The sequence below is a fragment of the Grammomys surdaster genome, unplaced genomic scaffold, assembly GCF_004785775.1.
Source record: "Grammomys surdaster isolate TR1022 unplaced genomic scaffold, NIH_TR_1.0 251, whole genome shotgun sequence".
NCBI classification, from domain to species: domain Eukaryota; kingdom Metazoa; phylum Chordata; class Mammalia; order Rodentia; family Muridae; genus Grammomys; species Grammomys surdaster.
Window position 1 is genome coordinate 1,911,329 of NW_021604692.1, and position 16,971 is coordinate 1,928,299.

At 47.5% G+C, this 16,971-nt stretch overlaps 2 protein-coding genes across 2 annotated transcripts in view; one reads left to right on the forward strand and one right to left on the reverse strand.

Annotated features, from left to right (window-relative positions):
• Nucleotides 1–9,553: 9,553 nt before the first annotated feature.
• Nucleotides 9,554–10,334, reverse strand: Defb124 (defensin beta 124). Its single transcript, XM_028774900.1, has 2 exons — nt 10,277–10,334; nt 9,554–9,765 (listed from the first exon to the last, which is right to left on the reverse strand). Exons 1-2 carry the CDS (start codon nt 10,332–10,334, stop codon nt 9,617–9,619), a joined length of 207 nt encoding a protein of 68 aa, XP_028630733.1. The 3' UTR covers nt 9,554–9,616.
• A 3,933-nt stretch (nt 10,335–14,267) lies between these two features.
• Nucleotides 14,268–16,971, forward strand: part of Rem1 (RRAD and GEM like GTPase 1) — a 9,093-nt gene continuing 6,389 nt past the window's right edge. Inside the window, exons 1-3 of the mRNA XM_028774945.1 lie at nt 14,268–14,325; nt 15,146–15,680; nt 16,625–16,704. Of these exons, the coding sequence (XP_028630778.1) occupies nt 15,341–15,680; nt 16,625–16,704 (420 nt within the window). The 5' untranslated portion in view covers nt 14,268–14,325; nt 15,146–15,340. The remainder of the gene's footprint in view (nt 14,326–15,145; nt 15,681–16,624; nt 16,705–16,971) is intronic.

The window sequence follows — 16,971 nt, forward strand, 5'->3', positions numbered from 1 at the left end:
GTGCTGCCTGCTCATCTATAGTAGCAATCTTCAGTTCTGGGAGTCAGAGCTGTAATAATCACCATCAGCGTCATCCTGTGACATCCCTGCCTCTCGTAGGTGCACAGTGGAATTTTCTCTAACCCAAGAGGCATATGATGACACACAGTTGGGCAACTAATGGAGATGCATTTATGTCCATTTGTGTTTCTAGGATTGTTTAGGTAGAAGGCTTAAGATACAATCATTTGCAGAGCATGACTCAGTAATCCCACTGCCTTCATAAAAATGATTGTTGATATTATTAACCTCTGTAACCTCAAAGTCATTATTTTTAAATCTGGAAACTTTCCTTGCCTGCCTGAGACATAAGTGTTCTCTATTGCCTTAATTTGCAGAAGTGTATTAACGAGCACATTCAACTGCCTAATAGAAGAAACTATGCTATTCCTGAAGGAAAGATGATATTCCTGTCTGTACAGGACAGATGCTGTCTTGGGGTTTCTACTACTGCAATGAAATACCATGACTAAAAAGCAAGTTGGAGAGGAAGGGGTTTATTCAGCTTATGCTTCCACATCACAGTTCATCATCAAAGGACATCAGGACAGGAACTCAAGCAGGACAGGAACCTGGAGGCAGAAGCTGATACAGAGGCCACAGATGGGTGCTGCTTACTGGCTTGCTCCTCATGGCTTGCTCAGTCTGCTTTTTTACAACAAGCCCAGGGATGACCTCACCCACAACGGACTGGGTGCTCCCTCTGCAATCACAAATTAAGAAAATGCCCTACAGGCTTGCCTGCAGTCCAATCTTACGCTGGCATTTTCTCAGTTGAGGTTTTCTTTCTCCCGGGTGACTCTAGCTTGTGTCACGTTGACACAAAATTATCCAGCACAAGTGCCATTTATGCCACATGCATAACTTAAAAATTATAAGATGTAGGGATACAGCTCATTGGCAGAGTGCTTGCCTAGCATGCGTAAGGCCCTGGGTTCCATCCCAAGCACCACATAAAAATTATAAATGTTTGTGTATATACATATATAAGACAGTCACAAAGGAAAAAAGTTAATGATCTATAATAATAGCTAATAAACAAGTCAATTTCAGGCACACTTTCTAGGATTAGCAGCGAGCTTCAAAGGAACTGTTGTAAAAATGTTTAGGAAATGAGAATAAAATATTGATAAAGTGGGTGAAAGGGCAGAGAATCTAATGCCTCAGACCAGGCACGGAGTGCACGCCTGCAGCCTTAGCAGCTGGGAAGTATTAGCAGAAGGGCTACGAGTTCAACACCAGCTTCCACTATATTGTCAATGTAAGGCTAGCATAGAGTACACAGGAGCCCATTTCAAAGACCAAACAGTTGAGACTAGCAGCTCATGCCTGTAATTCCAGCACTTGGGAGGCTGAAGAAAGCAGGGAATCACCAAGAGTCCGAGGTCGATCTAAGACAAGTGGGTTTCTGAGTAAGACCTTTTCCTAATAAGAATAACAATCTAGTACATTTTAATGAGATTGCTCTGTTCAAACACGATCTGAAATACAATATAGTAAAGTAGCCACTGTGTGCTATTCGACTCATAGTCCTGGGCATTGATTGGGCAGTCCTGCTATTCCCATGTGAGTCTCCCATGTGACCACATTCCCTTCCTTTGTTTCCTCCATAGTGGCTGGGGTACACGCAAGAGGCTGTGCCCCAATATACAGCATTTTTCAGACTTCTGTTGCATTTGCTAAACTCCTATTGGCCACATAGCAAGGCAGATGACCTAGGATCATTGTGGGAAAGGACTACGGGACAGGAATAGGAGGAGATATGACTCACTGGGGATTGCCATGTATCAGGACATCATCCTCAAATCAAGCCCCTAAAGATAAATTAGACATTTTAAACCGGAGTTACAGTGTCTAAAAGGAAGGCTGCAGTGGGTGTGCTTAAGAGCAGACTGGATATGAAATAGCAGAAAGAATCAGTGAACTCAAAGGCAGAGGGAGAGAAATATACAGACTAGGCACAGAGAGACAGGGAGTGAAGGGAACCATGAGCAAGCAATTGTACATTTAAGCACCGTCCCAGAAGAAGAGACAAATAGGGAAGAGAAACATATTTTGAAAGATAACAGCTGAAAGAAAGCTGTCGATCTCCTGGCTGATCTGAAGCCCAGCAAGCTTGGCCCTTTGGCTAAGATCGAGTGTAGACAGTCATGGAGCTTCAGCGAGCATCAGACGCCTTGAAGCGAAACCTAAGAGTCACAGTGTCTCATCTCTGTGACTCCAGCCCCAGGCATCTGACACCCTCTTCTAACCTCTGCTGGAAACAGATACAGATGTGGGGAAAACATTCATAGAGATCAAACAGAAACACAAATATTTTTAAAGCCATGAACGGTAGTAATAAGGAGTCTCCCAGTGGGTGCAGAGATGGCTCAGTGATCAAAAGCATTGCTCTTGCAAAGGACCTGAGTTGGAGACCTAGCACCCACCTGAAAGCTCACAAATGGCCTGTAACTCCAGCTCATAGAATCCAATGACATTACCCTGGCATCTTTGCACGCCTTCGCTCATGTGGTGCACAGGCAATAGTCCAAACAAGCATTCAAACACATAAATAATGAAAATTAATAAATATTTTTAAAGGAATCTCCCAGAACAATGTATGATGGTCCCCGGATTTGTACAGTATTTTTGTTCCAGGAAAATTCAGTTGGCAAGAAATAATTGCATCTGGATTTCTCATCTACAAGCCTGGGGAATAAGCCAATATTTAATTCTCCTAGACAGCCCTAAGCATTTCAAGCCATTAAGATCCCTAGCCCCAGTTCCTTATATGCCAGTAGAGAATCAACCATCAAAAACGTACCTAGTAGATTCCCAAAGAAACCACTAGAGGGCAGTATCTACCTGTGAGACTCCTTGATCCGGCCCCTGACTGAAGTCTAAAAATTATCTCAAATGGAGCTGCCCAGGCTGGCTTTGAACTCATGATCCTTCCAAGTTCTGGGATTACAGGTGCATGCTGCAACGCCCTCAAAGAGTCTTCACCACACTACTGGAATTATAAAAAATGAAAGCTTTTATAGTCACTGTGGCCAGGCAGTGGTGGCGCACACCTTTAATCCCAGCACTTGGGAGGCAGAGGCAGGCGGATTTCTGAGTTTGAGGCCAGCCTGGTCTACAGAGTGAGTTCTAGGACAGCCAGGGTTATACAGAGAAACCCTGTCTCGAAAAAAACAAAATAAATAAATAAATAAATAAATAAATAAATAAATAAATAAAATATAGTCACTGTGGAAGGTATTTTAGGTCTAAACATCTTTCACTGAAGAAATTTTGCTGGGCATGGTGGCACGGTGAATCCTAGCAGGTGGGAAGTGGAGACAGGTGGATCTCTGTGAGTTCAAGGCAGACTGGATCTCATTTAGACACAGCTACGTAGAGAGACCATGCCTGAAATATAAAAAGAGAGAGGATATATAAGCACTCCCAGAATATTTCCAGAGTGACAGAGACATAAAGCACCGATGGCTTGACGTCATTTTGCTTTTAAGCCACGTCTTACACATCGTTCCTTGCTCTTCTGTAAAATAAACATAGCATGGTCTTTATTCTCTCATTTGTGTGTCTCCATTTTGAAACTTTTCTCAGTGAACATGATCTACTATTTTACAATTTGGGGGGAAAATGTTTTCAAAGCATTAGAGTGAGCTGGAGAGACAGCGCAGCAGTGTTCCCAGCACCCACAACAGGGAGCTCACAGCTGCTTGTAATTCCAGCTCCGGAGAATCCAATGCCTCCGACCTCTGAGGACACACACACTCGGGTGCACATAATCACATATGCACATTCACACACCAAACACACACACATGACGCAAATATGTGTTTTAAAATAATTATAAAATTAAACATAGAAAAAGGTTTAGAAAACCATACAATCTGTCTGCCGTGACTTCAGCCCTTGAGAAGCCAGTGGCTTTCTTTGATATGACCCAATAAGAAAGATACAGCATTCTGGAACATTCTGGCCAAAAGTATGAATGCTGTCTAATCTAGTCATAAGTAAACAGCAGCAGCTCAAACAAAGGAGCACTCCATAAAACAGCTGGCAGGATGAGTGACAGATGTCAGCGTCTCACAAGCATGATGAACTCTTTTCCTCGAGTACCCTAGGCTGGCTTTGAACTTCCTGTGTAGCTAATCTTATCCTCCTACCTCTATCTCCCACATACCATGTCCAACTGATGTGATGCTGAGCATCAAAGCCAGGGCTTCCTGCGTGGTGGGCAAAACATTCAAGACTGTGAGCCATCTGTAGCCCTGACATTCTAGTCTGGGGTCAAGGAGACCAAGCAAATGCTACAACTGAGAGGGTGTTTATCTAGGTAAGCTCGAAGAGTAACAGTGAGAGTGTTTTTCATTGTTAACAGCTGGGTTTAATCACATTCTCTGTGGTTACATAAACAAGTACCTTTGTCTTAGGAAAACAAAGGGGTGAAAGTAAAAACCAAACCCATCACACCTAAAATTTACCTGCAAACTACTCACAAGAGTCGCACACTAGGACAGTAAAGGTGGAAAATGGACACATTGTCTTAACTGAGGTTTCCTCCTCTGAGGGGACTTTAACTTGTTTCAAGTTGACATAAAACTAACAACTGATTCTTTGTCAACTTGACACCCAAATCACTGTTAAGCCTCGATCTTTCTATTCTTATTCACCCTCATTAATATTGACATAATGATATAAACTATCCTCAAACTCACAAGTCCTTTAGTCATTACAAACGCAAACGCTTTAAAAATTCAGTCTCTTTTGTAAAACGCTTTTATTTATGTATTTGTGTATTATTTTTAAATGCGTGCTCTGTCTGCATGTACACCTGCATACCAGGAGAGGGCGCCAGATCACACGATAGACGGTGACGAGCCACCAGGTGGTCATGAACTCAGGACCTCTGGAAAAGGAGACAATGCTCTTAACCACTGAGCCAGCTCTCCAGCCCCTGTCTCAAAAAAAAAAAAAAAATCCAAAATATCTTTTAAACTCAAAAGTCTCTCAACTGTGGGCTACAAGAGAATTTTAAAAAAAGAATTAAATCCTTTTTCACTTTGAAAGAAGAGAAATTACTTTCTTGCTCTCCTCCCATGACACGATGGCACATGCTCACACACAACAAGAAAATAGAGAAAAACTATGTCAACGTACTTCAAATTTGGCTAAAATAAATTTTTATTAAATGTCAAAAGAGATTTATACACAATTCATAAATTCTTTATAAAAAAAAACAGTTGCCAATGCAAGTCTAATTGTGTAAGTCAGCAATTTACAAAATGACAGCCAGAAGGGCAGAACCAGACACAGTCACAATCTGAACAAAGTGAAACCAAACTCCAGGAGTGTAAATAACTCAATATTCAGTATCTAGAATCAGCTCACAATCTTCTGGGCTCCTCCAAAGGGCTCTGGTCACTTCTCTGGCTCCACTGTTTGAAGCACACACAGCTTGTCTTTCAGATTCCCAGCTGGCTCCCTGTCACCATGCCTGTTGTTCTTGGTGGCTGCTTACCTTATAATACTAGCATCTCCAAAACGCTAGGACCTCTTGTCGCAACTGGGCTGCACCTTCACCCATAGCTTCTCCTGGGGTCTCCTCGGGGACTCCAGCCCTGTCACACAGTGCCAAGCCTCAGCTGCAGCCCATGACTCCTTCATGCCTTGGAAACCAATACCACCTAGGTGACTCTTACACTACCAAGTTCAGCTGCCCGCAGGAGGTACAACGTGTGCAGCCTCTGGACCACAGCTTGTACACTAACCCTCAGGAAACACTTCCCAGAAGATTTCTCCTCAGTGTGCTTAACCACAGCTCAATCGCTGCTGATTCTTCAGCCCTAGCCAACCGGCATCCATTGTCCCTGCAGAGGAAAAGTCTTACTTTGGTGATTCTGGTTTCTTGTTCATCACAGCCGATTTTTCAGCCCCAGCAGAACAGAGCCATAGATTCTTCACACAAAGGGACCAGTATAGTATTTGCTTCCCTCTGAAACTTCACAGCCAGGCTTCCTTCCTCTGCACTTTTCTCAAGATTCTTATCTTCCAAATTCTTATAGAACATCCCACTGAGCTCTCAACACTCAGTGGCTTTCTAGCCCAATGTTCCAAAGTCCTTCCACAATCCTTCTCAAAACATGGTCAGGACTATCACTGCAACACCCGACTCCTGGTAACAACTTGTCTCAGGATTTTTATTGCTGAAATGGCACACAAGCAAGTTGTAGAGGAAAGGGCTTCTTTGGCTTAAACATCCACATTATATCTAGCCCATCACTGAAGGACGCTGGGGAAGGAACCTGGAGGCAAGAGCTGATGCAGAGGCCATGGAGAAGGGGTGCTTACTAGCTTGCTCCTCATGGCTTTGTTTAGCCTGTTTTCTTATAGAATCCAGGACCACCAGCCCAGGCATGGCGCCACCCACAACGGGCTGGGCCCTCTCCCATCAAGCACTTGTTTAGAGAATGCCTACAGGTTTGCCCACATTCTGAACGTATGAAGGCATTTTCTCAACTGAGGCTCCCTCTTCTCAGATGACTCTAGCTCGTGTCAAGCTGACATAAAACTATTCAACACAGTCAGTATCTGAGAGAACCATGGAAACTCTTTGTACTGTTCCTGAGGTTTTCCCGTGGTAAGACTATTTTGAGAAGGTTCCCAGGGCATGCATACCTTTTGTTCAGTAGCAGTGACTGATCGCAGTGACTTGTATTACTGGGCCCTTTCAAAGGTGCTGAGCCACCTTCTCCGACCCTGCACCCTCCACCAACCACCCCATTATAGGCTGTGGTGATTTCCACTTGACAGAAAAAAAAACAAAAACAAAAAACCTGGCAGTCAGTCTCGGGAAGTGACCTAGTGACTGGCTCTGGGTCCCACAGCCCAAGCCTTGTGGCATAGCTGGGGTGAGAACATGAGTCTCTCTGACCCCCACTCTTAGATGTTATCACCAACTTCACAGCAAAGTCCCAAAGCCACGCATATGACATCTGAGGCTGTGCTTGGAGCACTGGCTGCTCTGTTCTTTCTGAAACACTGGGGGAAAGAGCTTGGGGCACAGGAGTAAATTTAGTTTGGTTCAGCCTAGCCCATGAGTAAGCATCTGTTTCTAGTATCGTTTCTCCTGCTATGACCAATACTCCCACACAGGAAAGCAGCTTGGTGAAGGAAGGGTTTGCCCGGCTTACAGTTCCAGGCTACAGCTCATTACTGAGAACTCAAGCAGTTGGTCACATCATCTCCACAGTCAGGGGCAGAGACTGATGCACCCACACTGTCTGCTTACGTGCTGTGTCTCCTCAACTAGCTCTCTTCACCCTTATATAGTTCAGGATCCAGGTCATAAAATAATGCCTCCTACCTCAATTCACAGTCAAGATAATCCTGCACAGACATGCCCACAGGCCAGCCTGGTCTAGATGATTTGTCATTGAGAGTTTCTTCTGAGTTGAGTCTACAGCATGGCAAGTTGACATTTCAAATCACTACCGTGTCCCTTTGGGGTTTCCTAAATCAGGAGGTTTAGTCAGAATGAGGACTCAGTCTTCCAGGGTCCTCCTCTCCTCCCACTGCTTCACCTATGTGACAGATGATGGGAAAGATTGGTGCTGGCTGGCGTCCACTAGGGTGTGGATGGCTTGGTCTCCTTCTCCCTCTTCATGGCTGTCCCAAGCTAATGTCACCTCAAAGTCACTCCTGCAGCTCAGCTGGCCTCCTGGAGTTCTTAGTGCTCCTGTGTCAAAGCTCTTCCACCCACCATGGTGTACCTTTTGTTTTGTTTTGTTTTGTTTTGTTTTGTTTTGTTTTGTTTTGTTTTTCGAGACAGGGTTTCTCTGTGTAGCCCTGGCTGTCCTGGAACTCACTCTGTAGACCAGGCTAGCCTCGAACTCTCGAACTCAGAAATCCGCCTACCTCTGCCTCCCAAGTGCTGGGATTAAAGGCATGTGCCACCACCGCCCGGCCATGGTGTACCTTTAAACAGCTTGCTAACCCTCAGTTCCCCATGTAGACCACACAGGAACAGAGCAGGAAGCCAGGACACTGGCCTCCACATAGTTCACTTTGTGACAGAAATTATTCAGCATTTCTGTTGTTCCTGAGCTCGCAGGCTTGTCTGTCTTCCTCTCCAGTTGCTGTGGCACATCTGCAAGTACTAAAGAGCCAGAAGCTAAAGGTTTCACACTCAGCAGGACAGGTGTCCTCCAGGACTGCCCCTCTGTCACACCAGCTCCCTCCGCTGACGCAAACTTCACTTGTCTAACTACTATGAATCCACCCCTCATTGGGCCACCGCCATCCAGAACAGCTCCCGTCTCTGAAATCTCAGGAATAAATGAACCAGAGCCTGTGTCCTTGACATTCCTTTCAGTCATTGCACACCCTGTCCCTCTGTGGACTCAACCCCAGAAAGAAGATGGCAGACAGGGGAGCTCCCTAACCGCCTTCTCACAAGCTTAGGTCTCCTCGGGAGCTGAAAGGCAGAATTCTTCTTTTCCAAGCGTCTTCAACTGAAACTGAGACAGTAAAATGATGCAGCAGACGCAGGCAGAAGTCAGCCAAGAAGGTTCCAGAGAAAGTGTTACATTCCCAATATTATTATTACTGATACATCCTGGCGCTGCATTGTTGTTTAGAGCTGTGACTATTATTGTTCAGATTACTGACCTACTCCCTACCAACCATTCCCCCACGCCTTCTCTAGACAGGACATGGGGCCTGAAATCTTGGTGGTCATATAGTTAGTGACCTGGGAAAAGGAGATCATGGAAATGACGTGTGTGTGTGTGTGTGTGTGTGTGTGTGTGTGTGTATGTGTGTGTGTGTGTTTCCTGAGGATTGTACACAGATCTGCATGTACACCAGATAAGCACTCCACCACAAAACCACATCCCCACACCTCCAGATTTCCTTTATAGTGAGAAGGGTTCCCCACAAGTTGAGCACCCTGTTTTTCCAACCTAACGCAACCACAAAAGGCAGACAGGACTTGAACCCTGTGCCTCTCTGTATACCTATCTGATTCTGCTGGGATCATTTCCCTCACCTTTCTGCATCGTTGGACCTCATCACAAAAGAGACATACTTTCCTCTAATCAAGTTCTTAGGCCCCACTTACCTCGGCAGACTCGTGAATATCAGGTAGATGAAGAAAGAGAAAGCCTTCCCCTTTCAGCCAGGTACCTTGCCTTTCAAGCCAAACTAACCATCTTATCCTGGGTGGCAGAACATGTTGACCTTAGCCTTAGCCTTTAGTAATTTATCATGAGCTTTGCCTTGCTTTTGACATTCTTTTGGCAAAGTTCTAACCGTCCAATGCTGTTATCCCCGCATTGTGGGTGAGGATCCTGAGGTTTTCAGGAGGATGGATCATCTTTCCAGAGTTAGTCAAGCCCGGAACATTTCGAGTGGCCATTAATCCCACTCTTTCCAGCACCTGTTCCTTCACCCATCATTCCCACATCCTGGGCTTCACCCGCTTCCCTGTCGGGGAAATGAACTCAATCATGCAGGCAGAACACAGAGAGACGGCATGGATTTTATTAGGGAGCGATGACATCCACTGTAGAGCAAGCTACACACTTCAAACCCTTGAGGGAGGTGACGGCTTTAAAGAGTAAGCCAGGCAGCACAGAGAAGCGTCCGGACACAGGTGCATGAAGGTCTCTTGCCTTGTACAGAAAGTCCGGCAGGCCCCCTGGCCATTCCAGCACCGTTTGAATTCAGCGCTTCCTGTGTGGAAGAAGACCACAAATCACAGAGCAGCCTGTGAGTCACAGGTTAGACCACTGGTCACAAGTTGAAGTACAGATTATGTCATGCTGGTAATAGGTTAGCTCTCCGGTCATTTCTTAGACCACAAGTCATGGATGAGAGCATGGATGACAATGGAGGTTACAGATCTCATTCTAGGTGAGCCCATATGCCACAGGTTAGACCACTGGTTAAGAGAATAGTTTATTGTCCAAGTAAATCCACCCATCAGGTACACTCTCAAGACTTCTCTTAACAACACTGTATGATTGCACTTGGTCTTACTGTGATCCCTGTTGTACAAGTGGAGAAATGGAAGCTCCCAGAGGTTAATAACCTTAAGGAAATCACAGTCTCTCTCTCTCTCTCTCTCTCTCTCTCCCTCTCCCTCTCCCTCTCCCTCTCCCTCTCTCTCTCTCTCTCTCTCTCTCTCCCTCCCCCCTCTCTCACACACACACACACATACACACGCACACACACGAGTGATTACCTGGTGGCACATGACCCAAGACCAAGAGGGCCACAATGAGCAGAATCCACTTTCCCATGGCCACTGAGCTCCTGGAGAGGTTGCCAGAAAGAAGTCAGGAGAGGAGCCCGGCATACAGTCTCGCTGCATGCTCAGCTTTTATGGGCTGCAGAGCCATGGGCAGGAAGCCCAGGTGGGAGGGCGGCGAGGCCACGTGGTCCCAAGGCTATTCAGCTCTCTCATGGCTACCTCTGCATGAACTAGTCCGGCAAATCCTCCAAAGGCTGTGCAAGGCCTGGAGTCCCTTGACAGAAGAACAGAGAGACAGAGAGACAGAAAGATGGAGAGAATATGAATGACTTTTCCTAGCCTGAGAGAGTAAGGAAATACTTGAGAAAGGCCTACTTCTATCCACCATCTTCACATTTGATAGTGAATACTGACAGTCAACTTGACGGTATCTAGTAATCAGCTAGGAGGCTAACATTTAGGCATGTCTGTGAACAAGTGTCTAGGCTGGGTTCATGGAGGCAGGAAGACACACCCTAAAAGTAGGCAACCACTCCAGAAACAGGATCATCCTGGACTAGATAAAAAAGAAGAAAGCAAACTGAGCACCCCTTATTCCCCCCCCCCGCCCCGTTCCCCAGCTGCCTCACACTCTGGGACCGACCCTAATAGGACTGTACACGCTCAAACTGTGAACCAGGAAAAACCTTCCTCCCTTAAGTCACTTTTGTCAAGTATTTTGTCACAACAATGACAAAAGTGACCAACCCACCTCCTGATCGCTACAAAACCTTAAACAAGTCACCTAACTGTGAAGAGACCCAGGCTGCCATCTACAAAATAATGAAAAGTGTCCTTTTATCTTTTTTAAATTATTTTTTAATTTTTATTAGATTTACTCAGTTTATTTTATGTTTTATCTGCATGTGTGTGTGCACCGGGTGTGTGCATGGTGCTTCCAGAAGTCAGAAAGGGAAATAGATCTGGAACTGGGGTTAGGAATGGCTATGAACCACTGTGTGGGTTCTGGGAATCAGCCCTGCGTCCTCCGCAAGAGCAGCAAGTGCTCTTAACCACTGAGACATCTTTCCATCCCTTAGGCCCACTCTGAAAATGGAAGAATACATTCCTTATAGAAAGTAATAACCACCTTCAGAGCACTGGATGAAACAAAGTTCTCAAAGTGTGGTCCCTGGAGCAGCAAACCCTTACTCTTACCTGAGAAAAATGTAAACTCAACAGCCCTGCACCAAGTGTCTCAGTCAAAGAGCCATGGAAATCTCCCAGGCATCTCTAAGACACCACTACAGACCAACCGAGTCACCAGGATAACATATGCACAGAGCTTAGCCTAGCGTCTAGAGCATAAGTGACTAGGTTACATCATGAAAGATGAGTAGGAAAGGGTATCCCTGACAGAGGGAGCAGAATGGGCCTGAAAGGGCCGGTCACAGCAGCGAGACCTACTTACAAGATGCTGAAATGACCACAGACCATGAGGTCTTAACTACCAAGTTTATACTTTTATGTCATAGACAAAAGCACATTCACTTGTTTGTATGTTTTAGCAAGGTTACCTCTAGTTCCTTTCCCCTTGAGAGTTAAGACAGGGCCATGCTATGCAACAAGGCTGGCCTAGAACTTACTACATAGCTCAGGCTGGCCTGGAACTCACAATCCTTCTGCCTCAACTCTCAAGGATTAGAATTCAGATGGGCAAATTACAATTTTAAATCAAGAAACTGAAACCCAAGGAGGGGAATTAATTTGCTCAAGGTCACATAGTGACTGAGTCACAAAAGTAGGGCTAGAAACCAGGTCACCACACTCTCAGACAGTGGGAGGGGCTTGTCTAGCACAGCTCATTCTACAGGTAGAACAGGGAGACTGGGACAGCCAAGCCACATGTTAGGAGCATGATCACATTTGTGTATTTCCCCAGTGCCAGAATTTATTGAGAAGCAGTAAGCTCACAAGCCATGTCCATTGCATTGGCTGAAGTTTACGCAGCAGTCCTGATTTGGTAATTGGCACACGGCAATCTCAGATTCTTTTATTCTCATCTTAATTATTAATATTACACTTTGTATAGTTTTATGCATGTATCTGTCTATATAGGTATATATCTATGTGTGCATGTATGAATGTGTGTGTGTATGTGTGCATGTGTGTGTGTGTGTTATAGAATAACTACAACAAGGGCTTAAAGCAACCACAGAGTTCAAGGGATATTCCTGGATGCAGAAGGCAGAACTGCTGGACCAGAGACGTCAGTGCCAGAGGTTAGACAAGATATTAACAACACAAGTAGAGAGCAGCCGGAGACTCAGAGCCCAGACACAGGGTTAAGCTGTGAGCCAGAGGGGCAGGCAGGATCAATCTAGCCAGATGAATAGGTGGACAGTGGGTAAATGAATAGTAATTCAGTCGCCCCAGTCAAACAGTGGAGACTCTGCTGAGAGCTACTGGTCCTTACACACACACACACACACACACACACACACACACACAGCAGATGGTCACATGACAGGTCTGTGAGGATGTTGCCATAGCTACATCACTTGTCCTTTTTTGTAGGGTCCAGGTGAGGGTGCTGTGCCCTTTGTTGATCTGGTGTTCTGTAAATACCCCTGTCTGTTTTTCTGCTGTCGTTTTCATACACCAATGAGCCTATATGGTCCCAGTCTGATTTGATAAGCTAATAGGGGATGCTTTTTCCCTTATAGGACTAGGTTGTCTATCAGTCTCTGTCTCATGGGTGGTGCTGAACAGGTGGTAGCATGTATCTGTCAGTCTGCATGTTCAGTTAAAATGAAGCCAGCCTCTGCTTTGTAAAATGGGGTCACCCAAGGCAAGACACAACCTGGAAACCACTGTCCTGCAGTCTGCTGAAACTTGAAGCTGAGCACAGCCTGATCTCCAGGCTGCGGAAGTAAGTCAGACCAGAGTGGGGTTGCTATTGTCCCAAGCCCTGCGGGGGCTAAGGCAGCCAACCCTTCTGCTTGGATCTGTTCCAAATCTGGAGCCCCTCAGGCATGACAGGGAATCCCACCCACAGGTACTGCCTGGCCTCCAAGTCCCTACCAACACCATACACACACTTTAGCCTCTCCTTGAGAGAGCTAACAGAGTTCCCTGATCAAAGAACTTGGATCCGCGCCTTGCAGCCAGCTTCTTTCTCCTTTTTCCATGATCAGTATCTTTCCTGCTCCCACAGGCCTACCAAAGTTTAAACGAAGGATAACTGGTAGCTAGTTAGAGCCAGTGAGTTGGCTCAGCAGATAAAGGCACTTGCTGTCAGGCCTGACAACCTGAATTCAAGCCCCCCAAACCCACATGGTGGAGTGAGAGGAGCAACTTGTAGAAGCCGTCCACTCAGGTGCTAAGGCACACTCTTCCCGCTCCCTCCAACAAATACATGTTTCCTAAGTATTAATTTTTTAAACGGGACAGTACACCAAAGGACCTTAGTCCCTGCTAATCAAGAGCAAACGGATGATGAGTGAATTAATGATATCAGAATCAGACGTTCCAAACTCTTTACCACAGACTATATAGGCTTTCGATTCCTCCAAGTCCTTTTCCAAAATTAACCTTCCACTCAGAGTTTTCTCAAAGTGTGTTCTGCCAGTTATCTGCAACGCTTGGGCATTTGTTTAAGACACAGATTCCTTAGCCCAAAGCCCAGTCCTGCGGTATCGCCTCCCTTGGAACCTGTGACTCTGAACACTAAGTTCCCCTAGAGGCTTCCATCCAGGGCTGAAGTTGATGTGCCCCGTAAATGAGGGGAACTGAGGCGGACACAGAGGGACAGCCAGACCCAAAAATAAACTCCCTCTCCAGCACCCCATTCCTACATGGCCACCCCCACCTCACGGGGAGGACTGAAGGCGGAGGTCTACAGGGCGGGGACCCGAGCTGCCTTGACAGGGCGGGGCCGCACGGGGCGGGGAGGCGCTGGAACGGGCGGGACTGGCCGGAGGGGCTGCGTGCGGAGGCCGGGGGACAGCGAAGTACCCAGCAGCTGGGGCGGCGGGGACTCGGAGCCTCCGCCCGTCAAGGTAAACTTGCCTGTCCCGGCGGAATTCTCCAGACCCTTGCATGCAGTGTGGTCCCAGGATCAGGAGCCTCGAACCCACGTCCTGGGCAGGGGTGGGTGGGGATGAGGAACAAGGGTGGGAGAGCCTGGCATAAGGAACGCCACCCCTGCTACCCGCTGCGCCCGCGCCCCGGGACTCGGGACTCACATCCAGGACTGCGAGTCGAGAAAGTTCTAACCCGAAAGGGCACTTGAGTCCCGGAACCCGGTAGGCTCCCCTCGGGGTTCTCCTCCTGCACCCTGTTCTGTCACCAAACCTGTTGCCGGGTACCTCGCGGCTCCCCTAACCCCACACAACAACAGCTAGAGGCCATGGCGCCAGCGGCTCCTGAATTTTTCACGCAGGGGCGGGCCGGGCACGCCGTTCCCATGGCACCGGAGCACTCGGGTTACAGCCAGGAGATGCCCGGAGCCCCGCGCCGTTGTGGGGCACCATTGCACCCGGCCGGTCCTCATCAAACTCGGCCAGGGAGCGGAAATAAAACTTCCCAGGGGCCTCAACCCTCCTAAGTGTCCCCCATTCCTAAACATGTGAAGACCAGTGGGGAAGGGGGAAGGGGCCGGTCCGATCTGATGCTTTCTGTGGGGAGGGTCTCAAATACTGAAGAGGAGGGGTTGGTCTGGGTGGGCAGGATGAGGACACTCTAGATGCTTTAGATGGCTTAACTTGTAGCACTGCCTGTCTGTGTCATGCGGAAAGGGATCATCCTCGGAACTTGGGAATCTGCTTCTGGGTGTGCACATCTGTGAGTGTTCATAGCCTATGCCCTCGACCCTTCTAGACCTGAAACCAGCAACCCCGGAACCCAAGGAGCTGAAGAATTTTTTCCCAGTTGAAGCAGAGAGGGCTCTGGAGGAAATTTTTCCACAGTTTATCAGGCCCTAAGAAGGGATTCGGGGCTACGGACTTACTGCCCAGCCCACTTCTTTTGGAAGGAAGGAAGAAGCCAGGGAAGCTAGAGATTTTCTCACAGAGGATGACTCTTAACACTCAGCAGGAATCAAAGACCACTCTGCGACGTCGAGCCAGCACGCCACTACCCCTGTCATCCAGGGGCCACCAGCCTGGCCGCCTGTACACAGCACCTCCTGCTCAATCCCAGCATCCCCGACTGGGTCAGTCAGCCTCCCTCAACCCTCCAGTTCGGAAACCCTCCCCTGCCCAGGATGGGTGGTCCTCTGAATCCAGCGACTCTGAAGGCTCTTGGGAGGCACTCTACCGGGTGGTGCTTCTTGGAGACCCCGGTGTTGGGAAGACTAGCCTGGCCAGCCTCTTTGCAGAGAAACAAGAACGAGACCTTCATGAGCAGCTGGGAGGTAGGAGCCCTACAGAAAAGCCTGTCACAAGGGGCACAGGATTGCAGAGAACAGATAGGCAGGTCACATATTGTTCAACTTACAAGGGCATCATTCATACATGCTACGAAGTAAATGGTGTTCACCTAGGGCTGTGCAGGACACAGCCTGGGCAGGGCCTAGAGGAGGGATACTAGATGAAAGGTACATGATTTATCTCCATGTCATAAGGGGAGAAAATCAAAAACTATGGGTGTCAAGAAATTATTCCATCCAGCTTAGAAACTCCCATCCCCAAGTCTCCCCTAACTCTCAACCCCCATCCCCACCCAGCCATCAGCCACCAAGACCTACAACAAAACTAACATTCTTCCCAAATGGAGGTTTCCAGACCTCCGGTTCTGAGCTCTGAGTTACTTTACCCACCCCACCTCCAGTGCATTTAGCACACAGGGCCATGTGCTACAGTGCCATGGGCCCCGGACAATCAGATACACAGCACTAGGACAGGTGACATGAAGATAGGCCTCTGCAGAACTGGCTTTGAGGATACAGGATATGTAAGGAAGGAGTGGCTAAACATGGAGAAAAAAGATGGAGACCATCTGTCCAGGCCTTTTCTTCAGTGTTGACTCTCATGTACATATGCACACCTGCATGTCACAGGTGGGGAGACTGAGGCCCAAGATAACATGATCTGCCTAAAGGCACACTAAGCAAGAGTCAGAGAAGGTTGGGGAGGGTTCCCAGGCTACCCCACCAGCCCACATTCACTCAATTAAGTCCCAGATCCTAGCAACTGGCTGCTATGTGCCAAGTACTATGCTGATAGCTCGTGACACATGGACACCTGGTGAAGCTACCCCAAGAAAATGGAAAGGAGTGACTGATGAGAAAGGGAGGTAAGGGAAGGCTGTCTCCAATGGCCTCCTCCACACTCGGATTTGACTCTCACTTGATTGTAGGTGTGTACGAGAGAACACTATCAGTGGACGGAGAGGACACCACACTGGTGGTCATGGATACCTGGGAGGCTGAGACACTGGTAAGCATGAGACACTATGGGCATGCTTAGGATGAGGGGCGCTAAAATTAATTTAGACACCTGTCTCCTTCTAGGGCATACAGAGCAGGGCCTAGGGCAGAGGCCTGCCTCAGGCCTCCACCCTCAAACCCACAGCTTTCCCAAAGGCAGAAGAACCGCGCAGCCCTGACCTCTGCCCTCACTGCATCGGTCCTGCTCCCAGCAGACATCCCAGAATGCACTCCCAGCAGACACCCCAGAATGCACTCCCAGCAGACACCCCAGAAT